Raw genomic sequence first — 22,105 nt, forward strand, 5'->3', positions numbered from 1 at the left:
CAATCATTATATAATGCAAACATGTACTAATAAAAATAAAAACTGAAAAAAAGAGAACTGACAAAATGGACATACTTGTCTTATTCCTTATCTGAGAAGAAAAGCTTTCAGGATTTTTAAAAACCATTGAGTATAATATTCACTGTGGGTTTTTCATATATGAACTTTACTACATTAAGATAGTTTATCTCTAGTCCTACTTTGTTGAGTGTTTTTCTTATGAAAAAGTGCTGAATTTTATTAAATGCCTTTTTTGCATTAACTGAGATAGTCAAGTGAGTTTTCCTCATTCTGTTAATGTTATATTACATTGTTTAATTTTCATATATTGAGCCATCCTTGCATAGTAAAAGTAAATTCTAATTTGTTATACTATATGACCTTTTTAATATGGTCTTGAGGGTTTTTATTTTGTACTAGGAACTGAACTAAGGACCTTGCACTTGTCAGGTGGGCATGGCACCACTGAGTTACATTCCTGGATCTAGTTTTGAGTTCTATTTGCTAGATTTGTTTGGATTTTTCATTGTACTTGCACTATTTAATGAAAGAACCCTAGCAATTTTATTGTCTATCTTTATCAGGACTCTATGAGCTTTAGGAGAAAAAAATGTGTTTTCCCAACAATAAAAATAAATAGTAGAAAAATGACAGAGATGATATCTACATATAAATGTGATATAACTAGCTACAGTTTTATAACCATATATTTGTATAAGCCCTAAGACAAGGAAGATATTTCTCATATTTTCTCTAAAGTACTAAACAGTCAGAGTGAAATGATGCTAAGGAGCTCTTAGGACCCTGTTTAACTTTTCTGTCAATAAAGAGACACATACCCACAACAAGTGCTGATGGGGCTGCTGGGAAAAAGGAACTCTGGTGGTGGGAGTGTAGATTGGTGCAACCACTGTGGAAATCAGTGTGGAGAGTCCTCAAAAAACTAAGGTTAGAGCTATTTCCCAGCTATCTTTCCAAAAGAATTAAAAGCATCATACCACAGTGATATATGTGCACCCATGCTTATAGTGGCACAGTTTCTTATAGATAAATCTTGGAAATACCCCAAATGCCCATTAACTGAGGAATGGATAAGAAAGATGTGGTTTTAAAAAAAATAAATGGAGTACTATTCAGCCATAAAAAAGGATAAACTTGAGATATTTCTAGGTAAATGGATGCACCTACAGGCCATACTCTTAAGTGAAATAAATTGGACACACATGTGTAAATATTGCATTGTCTTTCTGGTGTGAGAAACTGAGACTATAAATAAGAACCAAAATATATAATAGATATTTTGAAATAGGAAGAAATTGTCAATTTGAACGATTGAACCAGAAATTATTCAATTATCGTACTGAGTGTGAGATTCTTTGTTAATAATTAAAATATTTTATACAAAAAAGTTATAGTTATTAGGAAATGAGTTGAGATATAGAATAGCACTTGAAAATATATTCTTTTAAGGTCATGATACACAGTGTATTTACCATTGTTATTTATTCTCTAATTATTTTTTGTCTTAAAAATTATTTTTCCATAGAACTGTTTTTATATTTTCTTTATTAATATCTACTTGTATTACATTAAAATAAAAAAATACTCATATGGAATCATAGAATTGTTGGGGGAAAATTATTTTCTATATCTAGTAATCAGAAAGTTCCCCTAGAAAATTGTTCTTTGTTTAAAAATACCTATTCTTCTCTTGTTCTTTAAACACCAAATTCTTTGCCTAATGCAATGTTGTTATCAGTTCTTTGGATCTTCTTCTTGGATATCATAAACATTTATGAAAAAAGTAGCTATCATACACTCTGCTAATCACATTGCTGTTTTCACTTAACAATATGTCTTGGAGATATCCCATAAGGAACTGCTTTATACTTTGTAAAATTGAAGCTATGGTATTCCAATGTGTAACTGATCATAGCTTATTTACCCTTTTATTAATGAGAAGTGATGTTGTTGTCAATATTTTGTTATTGTAGCAATGCTACCATGACTGTTCTTTTCATTATTTTTTCACATATATGAAAATATTTATAGGCTAAATACCTAGGAATCCAAGCTGCTGGATTAAAGGGCATATCACTTTAAATTTTGATAGAAGTTGCCTAGTCAACCTATATAGGGTTTAAAAGTTATACTCCCTCCAGCCAAGTGTGAAGGTACTCATTTCACCATGCCCAGTGCATTTTCAAACATTTTTATTTTTGTCATTCTGCTAGGTGAAAAATAGAATAGGATTTTTCCTTAATGTTTTTATCAATGAGTCCATGCTCTTTACACATGTTTAAGAATTATTTCTGGGTATGGTTAATTTATATCTTTTGAGTTATTTTTTTGTTGGGGTATAGTTTTGTTCTCTTACTCTCAGGTGTTATTTATATTAATAAATGAAACTTACTATGATATGACTGGAAAAAATGTGAAAAGTTTTAAAGATAAAAATTTAAGATCAGTATAAATGGATACACCTTGAAGCTATACTCTTAAGTGAAATAAATCAGGCACATGTGTGTAAATGTCACATTGTCTCTCTGGTGTAAGAAACTGAAAAGGTAAATAGGGACCAAAATGGATAATAGACAATGTGAAATAAGAGAACATTGTTCAAAAGGAAAATAGAGAAGGAGGAGGGGGAAAGAAAGGAAAGAAAAATTTAAAAAATGAGAAAAAAGTAAAAAATGAAAATGAGGCATTTATAAATAAGAACTCCCCTTAGAGGGTTGAAGGGAGGGGAGGGAAATGGGAAAAACAGGGAATCAAGATACATCATGTAAAGGTACAAATTCCCTAGGATAAATGTGATCATTATGTAAATCTAGATTGTACCAATAAAATTAAATATGAAAAAAACCTTAAGGTCAGTTACTAAAGGAAAAGCTACTTAAGTTATCAAAAAATGTGATAGATAAGTAACTTTTGCTTTTTCTCATTAAAATATTGTCCCTGGTAAATTGATCTTTGATTCACAATCTAAGTATGTTTGTTGATTGGTGAAGGTGCTTCAAAAATAGGATGGTATCTTATTCAAAGTCTAGGATGGAGTTTAAGGAAAAAACAGTTTAAGTTTCCAGCACAAATACTGAGTAAATATTTGTACTTATCTACTAATTCTGGGTGCCTCTCATTTAAAAAATAAGCCCCAAATCTGTTCCCTTTGGTCCTGGTTCTACTTCTATGTTACTGTGAGTAACCTTTCCCTCTCTGTTTGTGGAGGAGTCCTCAAGGATTTGGAAGTGGTTGCAGTGAAATGAAAAGCAGGTCCACATCCCAGATGCATGTTTATATCAGCACCTAGGGCTACATGTCTCTCTGGTTTGTGGATTTTTCACACACTTATGCTACAAGATCATCTTCTGAGAGTGAGGTAAATAGTGAGAATGTGTGGAATTTAGATATAATATCAAAGACCTTCTAGTTATGGTCATGACTGAATAGCATGTATTAGACAAAAAGTAACTTCAAGCAAAGTAACTATAAAATGTGGATGAAATACACATCTGAAGGCAGCAGGGAGCAATTGGCACAGTTAACACTTCAGATTCAGGGTATAACTGAATTTTCAGAAAGCCATGTTCCAGTGCAAGGGCTGCCCCCAAGGATGAAAACCCAAACAAGCATAGGCCATTTTTAAAGCTCATAGAAAGAACACTTGTGTGGAATTAAAGTAATCTTTCTCTACCTACTTGATAGAAGAAAATTTTTAACTTCTGTTGAATTACTATATTTATTTTCTTTACTACTTTTAGAATATAATGCCTGGCTTTCAAATTAAAAAATTGAAGCATAAGAGACAACAGGACAAATGATCAGGAAGCCAGAGAAGAAATAACAGAAACACACTCACAGGTGTTCCTGGTTTTTGTTATAATGTGATGTTTAATTCCCTAAATAAAACAAGTTTCTTAAAACATGAAAATAAGTTAAATACATTTTCATTGCCCAAGGGCGTTTTTGATTACTGCTTTTTATGTTCCCAGAAATTTCTCCAAGGCTCTTTTCATATCTTTATTCCTAAGGCTATATATCACAGGGTTAAGGAGAGGGGTCAAAACAGAATAAAAGAGAGTCACAATCTTCTGCATTCCAGCTTCATGCTCAGATGTTGGGCTCCCATACATCACTAGTACTGAGCCATAGAATAGTGAAACCACGGCAAGGTGAGACCCACAGGTGTTAAATGCCTTTCTTTTCCCAGCAGCTGAAGGGACCTTCAATACAGCTTTTAGGACCAGAGCATAAGATCCCACGATGAAGACAAAAGGAATAATAAGGGGCAGAAGACTTAAGGCAGAGAAGACAAGCTCTATCACAACAACTTTTTTGCAAGTGAGGGCTAACAGAGGACCTGGGTCACACAGGAAATGATCAATTATCCTGGATCCACAAAAGGACATTTGGGAGATGATGATGATAGGAATCAAGAACCACAGGAAACCAAGTATCCAGCAGACTAACACAAGATTGGTGCAGAGATGTCTGGTCATAATGGACAGATATTGCAGAGGCCTGCAGATGGCAAGGTACCGATCAAAGGCCATAATTGCCAGGAAAAAGCATTCGGTGGAACCTAAGGAGAAGAAGAAATAGAACTGGAGAAAGCACCCAGAGAAGGAGATGATCTTGGTGTCAGAGAGGAAGTTGGCCAACATGTTTGGGACTGTGGAAGTGACATACCAGATCTCCAGGAAGGAGAAGTTGGCCAGCAGGATGTACATGGGTGTGTGCAGTCTCAGATCCCAGCGCACGGCACAGATGATGGAAGCATTTCCCATGAGGGTGAGGAGGTAGAGAGCAGAGAAGAGCACGAAGAGGAGGATCTGCCCCTCCCTGGGGCAGGGGAAGCCCAGGAGGATGAAGCCAGTGATGGTGCTGGAGTTGCTGGGGGTGTGGAAGCTTTTCATGTGTCTGTGAGCTGTAAAAATACAAGCAATTGCTGAATGGTAGAATAAATAAGATGGGGCTCAGATTTACATTTAAATCACCTTGAGAAAGAAAACTCATAGATATCAATAGCATCTTAGTTATTTTTTTCTTGTTGCTGAGACACGATGGCTGATATCCAATGTTAAAAGGAGGAAAGGTTTATTTTGGCTCACAGTTTCAGTACATAATTCGCTGGCTACTACACAGGGTGGCATGGCAGAAGGGCATGGCAGAGGAGAAATAGTTTATGGCAGGGAGACATCAATAGAAGCAGTAAGCAGCAAGCAGTGACAAGAGAAGCCCTCTTTCTGTCCTTTGTATTCTTTCCAGGCTACCCACACTTAGGGAGGATAGGACTCAGACCCAGGTGGGGTTTCCTTAATCCTAACATAACAGCATGAATCAATACCGGGAACACATCTTTAATCCCAGCATTAGGCAGAGGAGGCTTCCGGGCTGCCATACCATTGCTCCCGGTGCAGAGGAGGCTTCTGAGCTGCTGTACCACCACTCCCAGCACAGAGGAGGTGAGCCACATGGGCACCAGCAGCACAATCCCTCCCCCCATAGAAATGAGAAGACACATAAACAAGTCTCAAAACCAGCCTTCCAGATCACCTACAGCAACCCCAGAGGGAAACAAGATGGAAAACTCTGATGCTAAACTACCTGGACTCCCTAGCAACAAAAGAGAATCTGGAAAAAATGGAATTGGAATGGATTTCTCAGATAACAGCAGAGATTGTGCTCATGGTGCAAGACATGATTAATAAATCTAGAGAGGAGCTGAGGAACATGATGGAATCCCAACATAGGAAACAAATGGAATCCATAAAACAGATGCAAACATATTTCCAGGAGATTAAAAATTCCATTGAAAGTCTATATAGCAGAATGAGCCAATGTGAGGACAGAATTTCAGATATAGAAGATAAGATTGCAACTAGTGACCAGGAAAAGAAAAAATGCTTTAAAATTGTAAGGGAACATGAGAGATGAATCCAGCAGCTGCTAGACAATGCAAAAAAGAATAACATAAGACTGATGGGTGCCAATGAAGAAACAGAAGAGAATGCAGATGACACAAAAAACTGTTCACAGAAATGATGGCAGAAAACTTCCCAAGCAGGGGAAAAGAACTTGACATACAGATAAGTGAGGCATATAGGACTCCAACTTGCCTTGATCAAAGAAAAATCTACACATAGGCATATAATTGTTAAGATTCCAGAAACCCAACAGAAGAACAAAGCTCTACAAGCAGTTAGGGAAAAGAAACAAATTACATACAAAGGAAAGCCCATCAGAATCACAGCACACCTCTCAATGCAAACCCTCAAGACAAGAAGAGCTTGGAGTGACATATTCCAAGCCCTAAGGGAAAACAGCCTCAAACACAGATTGATGTGCCCTGCAAAACTATCTTTCAAAATTAATGGAGAAATAAAATACTTTCATGACAAAGAGCACCTTAGGAACTTGGTGAATACGAAACCAACACTTCAAAAAATTGTAGACAATATCCTAGGAAAAGACAATGATGATCACATCCCCAGGAAGCACAGCATGAATGAATCCGCTGGGCATGACAAGAAATTATATGCAAAGGTGGAGTATCCAACAAAAAGAAAAAGTCATGACAATGATAAGTCAGTAGGTATCAGTTATAACCATCAATGTTAATGGTCTCAATTCACCAATCCAAAGAAATAAACTGGCAGAATGGGTCAAGAGGCAAGACCCAACAATATGATGCATACAAGAAACACACTGAATTCAAAAAGAAACTCATAGCCTGAAAGTTAAAGGGGGGAAAACAATACTCCATGACACAGGAACCAAAAAAAAAAAAGCAGGAATCGCTATCCTTTTGCAGATCAAGTGGATTTCAAACACTGATTAAAAGAGACAAAGAAGGACACTACATCCTTCTAAAGGGAACAATCCAAGAGAAAGAGATGACAATCATAAATATATATGCACCAAATGGTAGTGCACCGAACTATATGAAACAAATACTAACGGACCTGAAAAGTCATATATGCACTAATACATTAGTAGTGGGGGACCTCAATACCCCACTGTCACAAATAGATAGATCAACTAGACAAAAAATAAGTAATGAAATATTAGAACTCAATCAAACTCTTGAACAAATGAACTTAACAGATGTTTACAGAGTGTTCTACCTCACAAAATCAGAATACACATTCTTCTCAGCTGAACATGGGTCTTTCTCCAAAGTAGACCACATAATTTCTCATAGCACATGTTTAAATAAGTGCAAAGGAACTGAAGTTATCCCCTGTATATTATCTGACCATAGTGTGATGAAATAGGAGATCAATAGCAAAAGAAACTGCAAAAATTTTGTAAATGTGGAAATTGAACAACACACTTCTGAATAACCAATGGGTCACAGAGGAAATTAAAGAAGAAATCAGACAGTTCCTTCAATTAAATGACAATGACAATACAACATATTGGAATTTATGGGACACAATGAAAGCAGTCTTACGAGGGAAATTCATAGCAGTGAATACTCATATTAGGGGAACAGAGCGAGCTGAATTCAACAACCTGATGCTGAACCTCAGCCTTCTAGAAAAAGAAGAGCAGGATAAACCCTAAGCTCATACAAGGGAGAAAATTTTAAGGTTCAGAGCAAAAATCAATGCCATGGAGACTAAGAGAACGATACAAAAAAAATCAATGAAGCCAAGGGTTGGTTCTTCGTAAGAATAAACAAAATTAACAAACCCTTAGCCAACCTTATCAGAAAAAGAAAAGAAAAGGCCCAAATCCATGCAACTAGGAATGAAAAGGGTGAAATAATAATGAACCCATCAGAAATCCAGAGGATCATTGATACCTACTTCTAGAACCTATATGCCAATTAGATGGAAAACACAGAAGAAATGGACAGATTCCTAGATACATATGAATTACCAAAGTTGAATGAAGAAGACCTAAAAATTGTAAACAACCCAATATCAACCAAAGAAATTGAAAATGTAATTAAAACTTACTAATGAAGAAAACCCTAGGTCCTGATGGTTTCACTGCTGAATTCTAGAAGACATTTAGAGAGGAACTACTGCCACTACTGTTTAAACTCTTCAATGAAATTGAAAGGGAAGCAATATTTCTGAATTTATTCCTGGAAGCAAACATTACTTTTAACCCCAAATCAGAGAAAGACCCAACTAAAAAAGAGAACTATAGGCCAATCTCACTAATGAACATAGATGCAAAAATCCTTAATAAAATACTGGCAAATAGAATGCAGAAGATCATCAAGAAGATCATACACCCTGATCAAGTGGGATTCATCCCAGGGAAGCAGGGATGTTTCAACACAATTGAATTGAATTGTTTCAAATCAATCAAAGTAATACACTATATCAATAGAGCTAAGGACAAAAACCATATGATCATCTCAATTGATGCAGAAAAAGCATTTGACAAAATCCAACACGCATTTGTGATAAAAATCCTACAAAAAATTGGAATACATGGTATCTACCTCAAACTGATAGAAGACATCTATGAAAAACCAACAGTCCATATCATACTAATGGGCCAAAAAACTGAAATCCTTCACACTAAAATCAGGAAGAAGACAAGGATGTCCACTATGACCACTGCTGTTCAATATAGTTTTGGAAACATTAGCCATGGCAATTAGACAAGAGAATGCAGTTAAAGGAATAAAGATAGGAAAGGAAGAAGTCAAATTGTCATTATTTGCAGATAACATGATACTCTATATAGAAGACCCCAAGAACACCACCAAAAGTCTTCTAGACTTAATAACCAAATCCAGTAGAGTAGCTGGATACAAGGTCAACACACAAAAATCAATAGCTTTCCTCTACATGAACAACAGACTCACTGAGACAGAAATAGGGCAAACAATTCTTTTCACAATAGCATCCAAAAACCGGAAATACCTAGGAATCAACCTAACAAAAGACATCAAAGACCTCTTCTCTGAAAACTATAGCACTCTGAAAAGAGAGATTGAAGATGATATCAGAAAATGGTAAGACATCCCCTGCTCCTGGGCAGAAAGGATCAACATAGTGAAAATGGCCATACTTTCAAAACTGCTATATAGATTCAATGCAATCCCAATTGAAATCCCAGCAACATACTTTATGGACCTTGAGAAAACAATTCCAAAATTCATTTGGAACATGAAGAGACCTACAATAGCAAAAGCCATTCTAGGTAACAGAGACATGGCAGGGGGTATCACAGCCCCCAACTTGAAACCATATTACAAAGCTACTGTGATAAAAACAGCATGGTACTGGCAAAGAAACAGACCTGAGGACCAGTGGAATAGATTAGAAAATGCAGAAACTACTCCAGACACACTCAGCCATCTCATCTTTGACAAAGGAGCCAAACACACTCACTGGAGGAAAGATAGCCTCCTTAATAAATCTTGCTGCAAAACTTGGGTTTCAATTTGCCAAAGGTTAAAACTAGACCTATATCTCTCACCATGCACTAAACTAAAATAAAAATGGATTATAGATCTAAATTTTAAAATAGAAACGCTGAACCAGCTGTAATAGAGATTCTGTAGAACTCTTGAAGACATTGCTGTACGAAAAGATTTTATGAAGAAAACCTCATTTGCCTGTGAACTAGCACAAACATCAACAAGTGGTATCTCTTCTTATTAAAAAGCTTCTGCACAGCAAGAGAAACCACCAACAGCATGAAGAGACAACCCACAATGTAGCAAAAAATTTTCACCTTTTTTCACAGACAAAGATCTACTATCTAGAATCTATAAAGAAGTTAAAAAAAATCAGATCTCCTAAATTTAAAGACCCAATCCACAAATGGGCATCTGAAATGAACAGACATTTCTCAAATAAAGAAGTAGAAATAGCAAATAAACACATGAAAAAATGTTCAACATCACTGGTCATTTGAGAGCTGCAAATGGAAACAACCCTGAGATTCCACCTTGCTCCAGAAAGAATTGGTGAGATCATGAAATCAACCAATAACAAATGCTGGTGGGGCTGTGGGGAAAGAGGAACCCTGCTCCACTGCTGGTGGGAGTGTAGACTGGTGCAAGCACTGTGGAAATCAGTATGGAGGTACTTCAAAGAACTAGGACTGGAAGTCCCATTTGACCCAGCTATTCCACTACTGCGGATCTTCCCCAAAGAATTAAAAAAGATTCATACCACAGTGATATATGGGCACCCATGTTCATAGCAGTACAATTTGTAAAAGGTAAAACTTGGAAGCAGCCCAATTGCCCATCAACTGGAGACTAGATTAAGAAAATGTAGGGTTTTTAAAAATGAAATGGAGTACTACTCAGCCATAAAAATGAGAAATTAGAGACATTTATAGCTAAATGGATGCACATTGAGGCAATCCTCATAAGTGAAATGAATAGGACACAGATGTGTAAATACCGAATAGTTTCTCTAGTGTGAGAAACTGGAAGTGTAAATAAGGACTAAAAGGTATAATAGATAATGTGAAATAGGAAGAAAAGGGGTAAATGGGAAGGGGAAGTGGGAAGGATAGGGGAAAGGAAAGAAGGGAATGGAATTAATATGAGAAAATGAAAAAATGGAAACAAAATCTTTGTAAATAGGGAGGGATGGAGGGGTTGAATGGAGGGCAAGGGAAGGGGGAAAAATAAGAACCAAGAGAGATTATGTAAAGGCGCAAGTTTCCAATGATGAATGTCATTATATTGTATACCTAAAATGTACCAATAAAATAAAATTAAGAATAAGAAAAGTCCCAGCATCACACACTCTAGATGCAACCACCTGAAAAACCCCACCTGTGATCACATGAGGCTTTGGAGATCTCTCTCTCTCTCTCTCTCTCTCTCTCTCTCTCTGTCTCTGTCTCTCTTTCTCTATCTCTCTATCTATCTATATCTGATTATTTGCTCCCATACATTTTCACTATGGGTTTAAGAAAACTATTGACTAAATCCACAAGTTCTCATATATATTGTATTTAGTTAAAGTAGAATAAATCTTTCTACTTTGTTTACAATACTCTCCTTTGGGAGCTCATATATATATATATATATATATATTCTCACAAAACAAGATTTCTTCCATTTTTGTGATAGTGAAGTAATTGCAGATCTGTGTGGCAGCATTATTGCCCCCCTATAGCCTGCTTTTCGTGTCACAGGCCTAATAACTCTTTTTAATAAAAGGATATGTAGTCAGTCCCGTGCATACAGACTTTACTTAGCCTCCCAATATTTTTAGAACAAAATAAAACTTCCAAATAGTAGTTTTTGAATCCACTCATCTTAACACCTATAACATCATCTGTCATTTTATTAAATCAAGTACACACACTCGTAGCCCCTCCACAATTATATGAAGGTCATGCACACAGTCTTCTACCATAAGCTCTGCAAATATAATATAGGGCCGGAGATTAATCTGGCCAGGAAAGTGGGCTAGCACGGTGTGTGTACCGTCCCTGGAGCTCCCCTGGTCCCACTTCCTCAGATCCACAGGCACCAGTTAGTATTTAGTAGAAAAGAATCCTAAATCTGTAATGCTTTACACCAAGGGTTGGCCAAGATTATTTTTAGTAAATAGTTTAGACTTGATCCATATAATCTCTGTCAAAACTAAGCTCTTCTGTTATGTAAAAGCAGCTATAGACAATACTTAAATGAATGTCCATGTGTTCCAATATAACCTTATTAAGTCCAGTGAATCTTCAGTTTTATATGATATATTATTAAATCAATTTTAAAACAAATTAAAATCCAAAATATGTCTTTTTTGGATGAGATAAAGTTTATACAGCCATGAAAGAACAACAAAAAAACCTGCAGAGTGAAATTCAAAGATTCACACTTGCAGAGTGACACAAATAATATGATACTGGTTAGAAGAGATTAATAGTAACCAGCACAAATCATAAATCTCCATAATAGTATTTCCTTGTAATATCAAGCAATAAACCATCCATGATTCTAGTGACATATAGATAGATATGAAATATGGACAGAAATAGCGAAATAAATAATAGATGATTGTACTTACACAATTTATTTGAAAGTCTGGAACCTCAATTTTTTAAGTGCTGATTTCTTTTTCTTTTTAAGACAGTGTCTCATTATGTTGCTCAAAGTGGCCTCAAACTTGTGATCATCTTATTGTCTCAGCTTCCCATGTAACTTGAACTACAGGCATACGCCAGGATTTCTGGCTTGTATTTGGAAATTTACTTTTCAACACAGACTTCAGAAAGCCAGTTTATTTTTTTGTAGAGGTTGGTGTGCAAACACTGTGTTGCCTAGGATGGACTAGGACTCTGTCTGCCTGTCTCCCAAACAGCTGAGTTTACAGGTGTTTGCTATCATGCCCAACTGACTGATTATTATATCCTTAATAATTTTGAGACACAGCTGTTGGATACATTGAGGCTGTTAAGGAAAGAAAGAATAAATTTTTCAAGCAAATGTACACAAAAATATAAAAACAATTCTTAGCTTTCTGGCTATAGAAATGTAGGCAGCAGGCCAGATTTGACTCATTGGCTGTCATTTACTTACTCCTCCCCTCTCATTTATAGGGAAGAGAGCATAAAGAATCTGTTTTACTATGGAATAAGCTCCTAGTGGAGCAAGTAGCTTTGGTAGAAAGGGCTGGGACTGTTAGAGCTGAGCAGTGGAAAGCAGCTTGGTCTGCAGAACTAACTCAGATCTTCTCAGCCAATTTACAGCTTAATTACAGTAGTGAATTTCCAAAGATGTTGAGATTTGCCTCGCACGCGCGCACACACACACACACACACACAGAGTCATCTATCCATATATGCACACCTGTCATCTTCCACACAATATGTGAGTAAATAACATTGATGTTTTTCAGTCTCTAGAATATAGTAAAGTACTTCCAGGAATCAGGATCTTTGCTCTTCTTGTCTGTCAGTGTCATTCAAGTTTACCCAAATGCCCTGCAGAGTTTGAGGAAGATGGTAGGAATCTCATAAATGTTTGCTGAGGAAATGATTGTTTACAGTTACAAACAGAATACAGAGAGATCACATATATGGATATGAGCTACTTCATTTAAACTTTACAAAATCCTGTGATATGAAGTTTGAGGAACTAAAATATAAAACAAATGATGTGGCCCAGGCTCCTACAGTGTTCGCACAGACTTTGAGAGGAATTCCATGCAAAGAAGGAAATATGGAGGTGAGTGCTCTGGTGAGAGAACATGGCTCATCCCAGGTGGTTTCCTCCTTGACTGCTAAGATGATTATTGTCCAAAGGCTTTGGATGCAGAAATAGGAGAGAGGGGATGAAAATTCTAGGTGCTTCAAGTAGTTCTTTTTAGTTTTTAATCCTTTTAAGATTTCTTTAAAGGGATAGGGAGTTGAATTATTTGATTTTTAATCCCCTTTCATTATAAAATATTTACTTTTATTCAAAATATAACACAAGTATGCATGGTATCAGAACTTTATAGATCTAAATGATTTTTTGGTTATAATTATCCCTTAGGTGAAAACATCAGTTGGATACTCTATCACTTATACATTATTCCAAAAGATCTATACCAGCTGCCTCTCAGCACAATTCTCCAATTTAGGGAATCTAACAAAGGTGCTCTAGTAAATGAGAAGGAATGAATGAAAATGATTCTCTTTGCTATCATCATTTTATGGTTGACTTAACCAAATTGACAGTGAATGAAGAAGTAGATATTTCTAGCAAGAGCTTATGGTTTCTTGCCTTTTATTACTTGACTTCCTTGTTCACAGACCAGTAAAGAGGTTTACCTGATGCATATTGAGCTGGAGCTGCTCAAAGGAAGGCAGAACTTTGAATTGGCTGCAGAAGGGAGAATTAATATGGGCAGAATAGTTTCAAAGCTGTGCTTTTGTATACAGGATGCTTGCTGTGACTAACATTCCAAAAACCCCTCCCACATCTTCATCCTCATTATACTTAGAAAAGTTGAGATAGACCCACTGTAAATTAGCCAGGTTCTATGGTAAAATATGTAAATTGGCAGAGTGTGGGGGTGCACACCTGTAAATCCCAGTACTTGGAAGGCTAAGGCAGGAGGATCGCCATGAGTTTGAGGCCAGCTTGGGCTACATAGTGAGTTGAAGATCAGGCTGAACTTCATAGCGAGACCCTGTCTCACAGAGAATATGTAAACTGAATGAAGTGCATTTAATTTCTCTGATATTTTACTTTAGTTTCAAGGCTATTCCAAGAAGGCAAAATGATTTGCAAATAATAGGTCTGATGTGAAGAGCATATCCAATTCCTTCATTTGACATAGACAGGAAATTGTTACAGCTGTCTCAGATTTCCAAAACCCTGGGAGGGGGGAACTTCTCTATTTCTGAGAAGTGGTAGGGAATTAAGGAACTGGAGAAAAGCAATAGATTTAGAGTAAAAAACTTGGGATTTGAATTATACACCATGCTACACCAATCATAGAAATTTTATCCGTTCAATTATATAAACTGTTTCCCAGTTCCTCCAACTGTAAAATGGACAGTTACACTTTCACTAATAAGTTTTTTCTTATGGACTGTGAATAAGATGACACATAGTAAATACTTTGTCTAGGCTGACACACAGTAATGCTTAGGGATTATTGGCTATAAACCAAAAGGAGGAAGCAAAGTAAAAGGGAGCCCTCCCCCTTTTTAAAAGAGGGCCATGATTTTTCTAGCTCTGATATGCTTATTTTCTCCTCTAAGCATCCCTTCACCTTTCATCATGCATAAGAGGGAATCCAGACACGAAATTACTCTGACAGCACTGGATTTTCCTGAAGAGGAGAGGTGGTTGCCGCTGTCATAACCATGAAGGAGCAGAGAAGTAGAAATAGAAGATCTCTGTGTTTTCTGGAGGAAGTAGGGATAATATAAGCAAAGCCTACAGGGAGTGAGCCCTTTTGAGTGCTCTCTGAGGATCAATTTACCACCTCCAGGAGAACAGTGGCAGGAGACTGTTGAGTGCTGGTTCTCCCTTCCTCTGGGGCTGACCTCCTCTGGTGCTTTCTGCCTCTGTTTTCCAGTACTGTAGAAATGATTATCTTTTCCACCCCCAAGCTTCTCAGGCATGACATGAGATATGATCATTCTCCAAGTGCATTCAGAGCATCTTCCATGTGTCTGTGGGAAAATTACCAAAGAAACACAGGGGACAGTGGCTGTCATGCCAGAACCTGCTCCTGGCCCTCTAGTGTGTGGCATCAGTTATGGGTTCTGGGGACAGAGCCAGAAGGAGAGATGGGTTGAAGGTGTGATGAGACCTGAGTTGTAGTGTTGTGCAGTTGTGGCAAGAATACTACTCTCCCCAGGGCACCTTGCCCTTCTTGCAGATATTCCCTTTCTCGCTTGAGGTTGAAATCTGAGAATACCAGTCAGTTGCCTTGAGAACACACATTTGAGGTCCAAGTCAAGCATTAGCTCCTTCTCTGGCTGTAGCTTTGGGGATTGGACTTGAAATCTTCTCCATCCCCTCCGAGGAGGTGCAGATCTTTTAGCACAACTTATTTGCTATCCTTCTATCCATAGATATGAAAGAAATTTGTCTCATAGACTTATTAGTACAGTTAACCTCCTTGTTTGAGCAGGTTTGCTTTCTGCTCTTTCCACAATATATGATTTAAAATTGGTGAATGAGTACCCCTGCAACTCAGCACTAACCTATTATTGTTGTTCTTATTTTACACCTTTCCCATCATTTATTGCAAATGTCCTTATGTTGCAGCCTGATCACTCTGCCTGGGCACACAATGGAAGATCATTATGTTTATGTGGAATACATAATTGTGTCTTCTGAAAAGCATAAGAGAACACTGCAGCAGTGACTGGCAGTAGAGTGAAGCCCTGAGGAGGGAGAGACCTGGAAGACACATTTACTCATGAGGATATAGAGAGCTCACTTAGCCATTATCCTCTTTGGCTCTTTTTTTATTCTAAGGATCTTTCTTCAGCCTTTGCCTTGTTCTCAGCTCAGGTGTTCTCTTAAAGAATTCTTGGATGTGATGTTAGTACAAAGACATTGATTCTCTGCCTGTCATCCCTTTCTATTTACTTCTTTTCACTTCAGTGCAACTGCCATGACTGCATTTATTCTTCAAAGGCTTTTTCTTACTGGAAAACCTGCTTTGCCAGCCATTCCTTGCTAAAGTTTTTGGAAATTAAAGACCTCCTCACTCTCCATAGAGTTTGTCAACTGTGGGCAGATGGGAAATGAGATATAAATTTCCAGCTCTCTTGTCCTTGTAAAAGTTGGGTAACTCTGAGAGGTGTGGTTGACCACTCTGGAGTTTCAGAGAGACTTAGCTCCAGTTACCTATGGTGCTTGGCCATGCACCCTTGTTGGAAGTCTTCTTTTTCACTTTTCTACATGTCATCCCTTCATCTCTTTATCATCCAATGAGCTACTGGAACAGGAATCCGTCTCAAGGCTTACTTTAGGGGCCCCAGTAGAGATATGGGCAGGTGGCTTATGGCCTAAGAATCATTTGCCACACTATTTATTTGTTTATTTTTTATTTATTTTTAAAAGAAAATTCACTTTATTTATGTAATTTAGAAAAATTGATTTTAGTATTAGATTTGTCAAATTTTTTCCATTCTGAACTATTTATGAGTATATACAAACATAATAAAATATAGCGTATCACATCGCCCTTGCTTCAATCAACGTGTTTTCATAATTTGGAACATGCCTATCACTTCAGTTTGTGATTTTTAATAAGAAGATGCTTTACATACTGTTTGATTCACAGTATAACACTGAAGTGGAGGGAGAGTCAATGATCATAAACACAGTTAAAAAATATTTTTCAACCAATGACTCGATCATTAGTTTTTTTTCTGTATTAAAATATGTTCCCTATTTAACATACTTTTATTTACTGATGATCTAAATTTGTTGTATAAATATGTTCATGTAAACCCATAGTTGATCTAAATACAATATAGATATGAATCTATATTAAACTCATCAAAATTGCCACACTATTTAGGTGAACAAATTTGTTTCATGTTTCAGACAACCAAGTCCCAGTTAAACTCTTTGACAATTTAAATATTGATTGTCAGATAGGTACTTTTCATTAAAATATATATGTATTTTTTGGTAGCAGGGATTGGACTCAGGACCTTGCACTTGCAAGGCAGGTGGCAGCATCACTGAGCTAAATCCCCGGCCCTTGTAATGCTTTTTAAAGAGCATTTTAAAATTTTGTTTTGGAAATATGAATTATGAAGATACAGGAAACAAAGCATAAACAAGAATGTAGCTCAAAAATGGCTATATCTATCTGATTTACATGGAATTCTCCATTATTTCCTACTCTACTGCTGTGTAGGGAAATGCAAAATATTTTTCTTTTACTCTATTATGCCATTTCTTTTTCATTGGTTATAAGATCTGGCAAGGATTTATTTATGGGCAAATTTTCTGGGTTTCTTAATGCTACTTCTGAATCTAAACTAGCATTGCCACTCAATTTAGTGATCACCAAGAATTCTGGTCAAAACCTGAGAACAATTTGTTTTCCTTTTCTTATAGAAACAAAAATAATTTTTACCCATCCTTCCATTTCCCCTGTCCTACTAGGAAAAGTTAGGACCTGGCATGGAGGCTATTCTTTGGCTGCTGTGGCCTCAGCTCCAACCTGACTAGGGAATGGAAAAGTCCAGGCCATGTTCAGGGCAAGTTCTCCTGACTGTGACATCACATTCATTCCTTGGTGATGAAACCTGTCACTGGGAAGGGAGACTTGGTTGGACAATAGCCAACAAGATGGCTTTTTTGGACCATCTCCTAAGTGGAGCCATCGTGGGATCGGAGCTTTGTGAACAGGGAACCTGAGCCCCAACACTTGGAAGGAACTGGAGATTGAACCTAAGGTCTCCACATGCTGTGACCTGGGATTCAATGTGTATAGTGTATAAACAGGTATAGTGTAACCTGTTTCCAGGGGCATGTTGATGAAGACTTTATCTGCCTTATTTGCAGTGGAGTCTTGGAGGAACCTGTACAGGCACCTCTCTGGAAGGATGCTTTCTGCAGTGCCTGCAATATCCAGTGATTCTCTCAGCGCCAGATGTGTCTTGTGTACTTTAGCATCATGACAATTGCCCACCTTTGCCCAGTACCTCAGATCATGGGGAACACATCAAAGCTGAAGATTGCCTGTGGCAATGCTGTGCTCAGTGGCAGTGCCATTGTCTGACTTGAAAACCTCATGTCTCACTTTAGTGACCGGGAGTACTGCCCAAAGCAATCTGTGACCTGTGAATAGGGCTGTGCCCTAGAGATGCCCAAAGATGAGCTGCTGAACCACAACTGCATTAAGAATTTGCATTCCATGGTCCAGCAGCAGCAGACATATGTGGCAGAGCTGGAGAAGGCATTGGCTGAACACAAACATGTGCTGGCACAGCAGAGGTGAGACATCCAGCTGCTAAAGACATATAAGTGTGCAGGGCAGCTCTGGGCAGCAGATACCCAGAAGAAATGGAAGGGTGGAACCAAAATCCTAGAAGGAAACAGGCCAGTAATTGGCCAGCACTGATATCACTTAGAGAAAGAGTGGATCTCTATGCCAAGTACATCCCTGTTCAGCCTACCTGAAGGAATAGTGCTATATTAACAAAAAATGAAATATAGGTGGTGCACACCTGTAATCCCAGCACTTGGGAGGCTGAGGCAGGAGGACTGCTGTGAGTTCAAGGCCAGTCTGGGCTACCTAATGAGTTCAAAGCCAGCCTGAACTATATAGCAAGACCTTGTTTGGAAAAACCAAAAAAAAAAAGAAAAAAAAAGAGGGAGAGAGAAATACAGATTTAATTCAGTTCTAATCAAACACCACACCACAACATTCATTATAACTAGTAAAATGATCTTAAAATTTATGTGGAAACAAAAGTGAACCAAAATATTTAAAGCAGTCCTGAGGAACAGTAAAGTGGGAGGCATTAAAATTTTATATTTCCAGTTATATTATAAAACTGCAGCAATAGAAACAGCATGGTACCAGCATCCAGACCAATGCAATAGAATTGAAAACACAGAAACAGTGCCATAAATCTTTAGCTGAATGATCTTTGGACAAGGGGCTACGAAAAATAAACACTGGAGAAAAAATAAATGCCTGAGACCCACAGATGGTGTTCACTGAAAAACAATGGAATTTTACCCTGAGAGTGACTTTTTCATGATGGGATAGATATAAAGAAGGAATCCAGTGCAGCATGTTGCCACAGAGTAGTTAAACAGGTGCTGTCTTGGAAATGGTTGATTGTGTGTGAGCCACAGAACACATATACAACAGATTTGCTCCAAGACTGAGGTGACACCCTATCACAGACACTGGGTGAGACGCAGCAATGGGAGACAGATGAGAAGAAGGTGAGGCCTAGATAGATTCCCTGACATACCCTGAGAAGTTCAAGCTCAGACCAGGAAGTTCATGGAACATTCATTCTGCGGTGGGAGGCTAGGCTCAGTGAGTGTGGCTTTCGTAGGTTCCTGGATCTAGAGTTGATGGTGCTGATTCCAGGAGTCTGCTTGAACCATGCTGCCTACATCTAGTGGAGACCAGTGGTCTGATTGCCTCCCCAAATACCAACATTTTGGCTTAGACATTTGGCATGGCCTGCATCTCCAGACAGGGGGACCTATTGAGCACGTGGGTCACTTCACAAACCCACAACTATAAAGTGAGGCATAAAGGACTGAAACTTGCTGGATTCTAAAAACTGTAGATTCTGGGAGGAAACCACTCATTTGGAAATACAGAGGGATTTTATTTCTTTGACCTATTTTTTTCTCCTCTATTACTTCTTTTCAGCGGGTGTTTGGAGTTTTATTTCCTGTATTCTTTTTCCCTTTTAAAAATCATCATCATCATCACTATTTTTTAAAATTAATTTTATTGGTGCATTTTAGGCATACAATATAATGACATTCATCATTGGAAATTTGCACCTTTACATTCTCTCTTGGTTCTTGTTTTTTCCACTTCCCCTGCCCTCCCTTCAACCCCTCCATCCCTCCCTATTTACAAAGACTTTGTTTCCATTTTTCCATTTTCTCATATTAATTCCATTCCCTTCTTTCCTTTCCCCTCCCCGTCCCCCTGCCCTTTCCCCTTTTCACCTTTTCTTCCTATTTCACATTATCTATTATACCTTTTAGTCCTTATTTACACTTTCAGTTTCTCACACTAGAGAAACTATTCGGTATTTACATATGTGTGTCCTATTTATTTCACTTAAGAGTATCGCCTCAATGTGCATGCATTTAGCTATAAATGTCTCTAATTTCTTATTTTCTATGGCTGAGTAGTACTCCATTTTATTAAAAAACCCACATTTTCTGTATCCAGTCTCCAGTTGATGGGCAATTGGGCTGCTTCCAAGTTTTAGCTATCACAGACTCTGCTGCTATGAATATGGGTGCACATATATCACTGTGGTATGATTCTTTTAATTCTTTGGGGAAGATACCCAGTAGGGGAATAGCTGGGTCAAATGGGACTTCCAGTCCTAGCTCTTTGAAGTTTCTCCATAATGATTTCCACAGTGGTTGCACCAGTCTACACTCCCACCAACAGTGGAGCAGGGTTCCTCTTTCCCCACAGCCCCAGCAGCCTTTGTTATTGGTTGATTTCATGATAGAACCCATTCTTTATGGGGTGAGGTGGAATCTCAGGGTTGTTTTCATGTGCATCTCTCAAATGACCAGTGATGTTGAACATTTTTTCATATGTTTATTTGCTATTTCTACTTTTTTGTCTGAGAAATGTCTGTTCATCTCAGAGGTCCATTTTTGGATTGGGTCTTTAAATTTGGGAGGTCTGATCTTTTTAAGTTCTTTATCAATTGTAGATAGTAGACCTTTGTCTGAGGAACAGCAGGTGAAAAATTTTTCCCCCATTGTGGGTTGTCTGTTCACACTGTTGGTGGTTTCTCTTTCTGTGAAGAAGCTTTTTAATAAGAGGAAATCCCACTTGTTGATTGTTTGTGCTAGTTCATGGGCAACTGAGGTTTTGTTCATAAAGTCTTTTCCTACACCAGTGTCTTCAAGAGTTCTACCTAACCTCTGTTCCAGCCGGTTCAGCATTTCTGTTTTAATATTTAGATCTTTAACCCATTTTGATTTTAGTTTAGAGCATGGTGAGAGATATAGGTCTAGTTTTAATCTTTGGCATGTTGAAACTCAATTTTTCTAGCATCATTTATTAAAGAGACTATCTTTCCTCCAGTGAGGATGTTTGGCTCCTTTGTCAAAGATGAGGTGCCTGAATGTGTCTGGCGTTGTTTCTGCATCTTCTAATCTGTTCCACTGGTCCTACGTCTGTTTCTTTGCCAGTATCGTGCTGTTTTTATCACAGTAGCTTTGTAATATAGTTTCAAGTTGGGGGTTGTGATACCCCCTGCCATGTCTCTGTTGCCTAGAATTGCTTTTGCTATTCAGGGTCTCTCTTGATCCAAATGAATTCTTGGGTTGTTTTCTTAAGGTCCGTGAAGTGTGCTGCTGGGAGTTCAATTGGGATTGTATTGAATCTATATAGCAGTTTTGAAAGTATGGCCATTTTCACTATGTTGATTCTTCCTACCCAGGAGCAAGGGATGTCTTTCCATTTTCTGATATCATCTTCAATCTCTCTTTTCAGAGTGCTTTAGTCTTCAGAGAAGAGGTCTTTGATTTCTTTTGTTAGGTTAATTGCTAGGCATTTCATATTCTTGGATGCTATTGTGAAAAGAATTGTTTGCCCTATTTCTGTCTCAGTGAGTCTGTTGTTCATGTAGACGAACACTATTGATTTTTGTGTTGATCTTGTGTCCAGCTACTCTACTGAATTTGACTATTAAGTCTAGAAGACTTTTGGTGGTGTTCTTGGGGTCTTCTATATAGAGTATCATGTCATCTGTAAATAATGACAATTTGACTTCTTCCTTTCCTATCTTTATTCCTTTTATTTCTTTCTCTTGTCTAGTTGACATGGCTAATGTTTGCAAAACTATATTGAATAGGAGTGGTGATAGTGGATATCCTTGTCTTATTCCTGATTTTAGTGTGAAGGATTTCAGTTTTTGACCATTTAGTATGATATTGGCTGTTGGTTTTTCATAGATG

The 22,105-nt window shown here is 37.6% G+C and overlaps 1 protein-coding gene and 1 pseudogene across 1 annotated transcript; one reads left to right on the forward strand and one right to left on the reverse strand.

The window, feature by feature from the left end:
- Positions 1–3,980: 3,980 nt before the first annotated feature.
- LOC101714479 (olfactory receptor 11G2) lies at positions 3,981–4,931 on the reverse strand. The gene has a single exon (XM_004865008.4). The coding sequence runs from the start codon at positions 4,914–4,916 to the stop codon at positions 3,981–3,983; it is 936 nt and encodes a 311-aa protein (XP_004865065.2). The 5' UTR covers positions 4,917–4,931.
- Positions 4,932–13,063: 8,132 nt separating this feature from the next.
- On the forward strand, positions 13,064–18,536 carry LOC101717630 (E3 ubiquitin-protein ligase NRDP1 pseudogene; annotated as a pseudogene).
- Positions 18,537–22,105: the final 3,569 nt, after the last annotated feature.

The sequence above is a fragment of the Heterocephalus glaber genome, unplaced genomic scaffold, assembly GCF_053883595.1.
Source record: "Heterocephalus glaber isolate CG9 unplaced genomic scaffold, H.glaber_assembly_v1.0 deba00000809, whole genome shotgun sequence".
In the NCBI taxonomy this organism is placed as follows: domain Eukaryota; kingdom Metazoa; phylum Chordata; class Mammalia; order Rodentia; family Bathyergidae; genus Heterocephalus; species Heterocephalus glaber.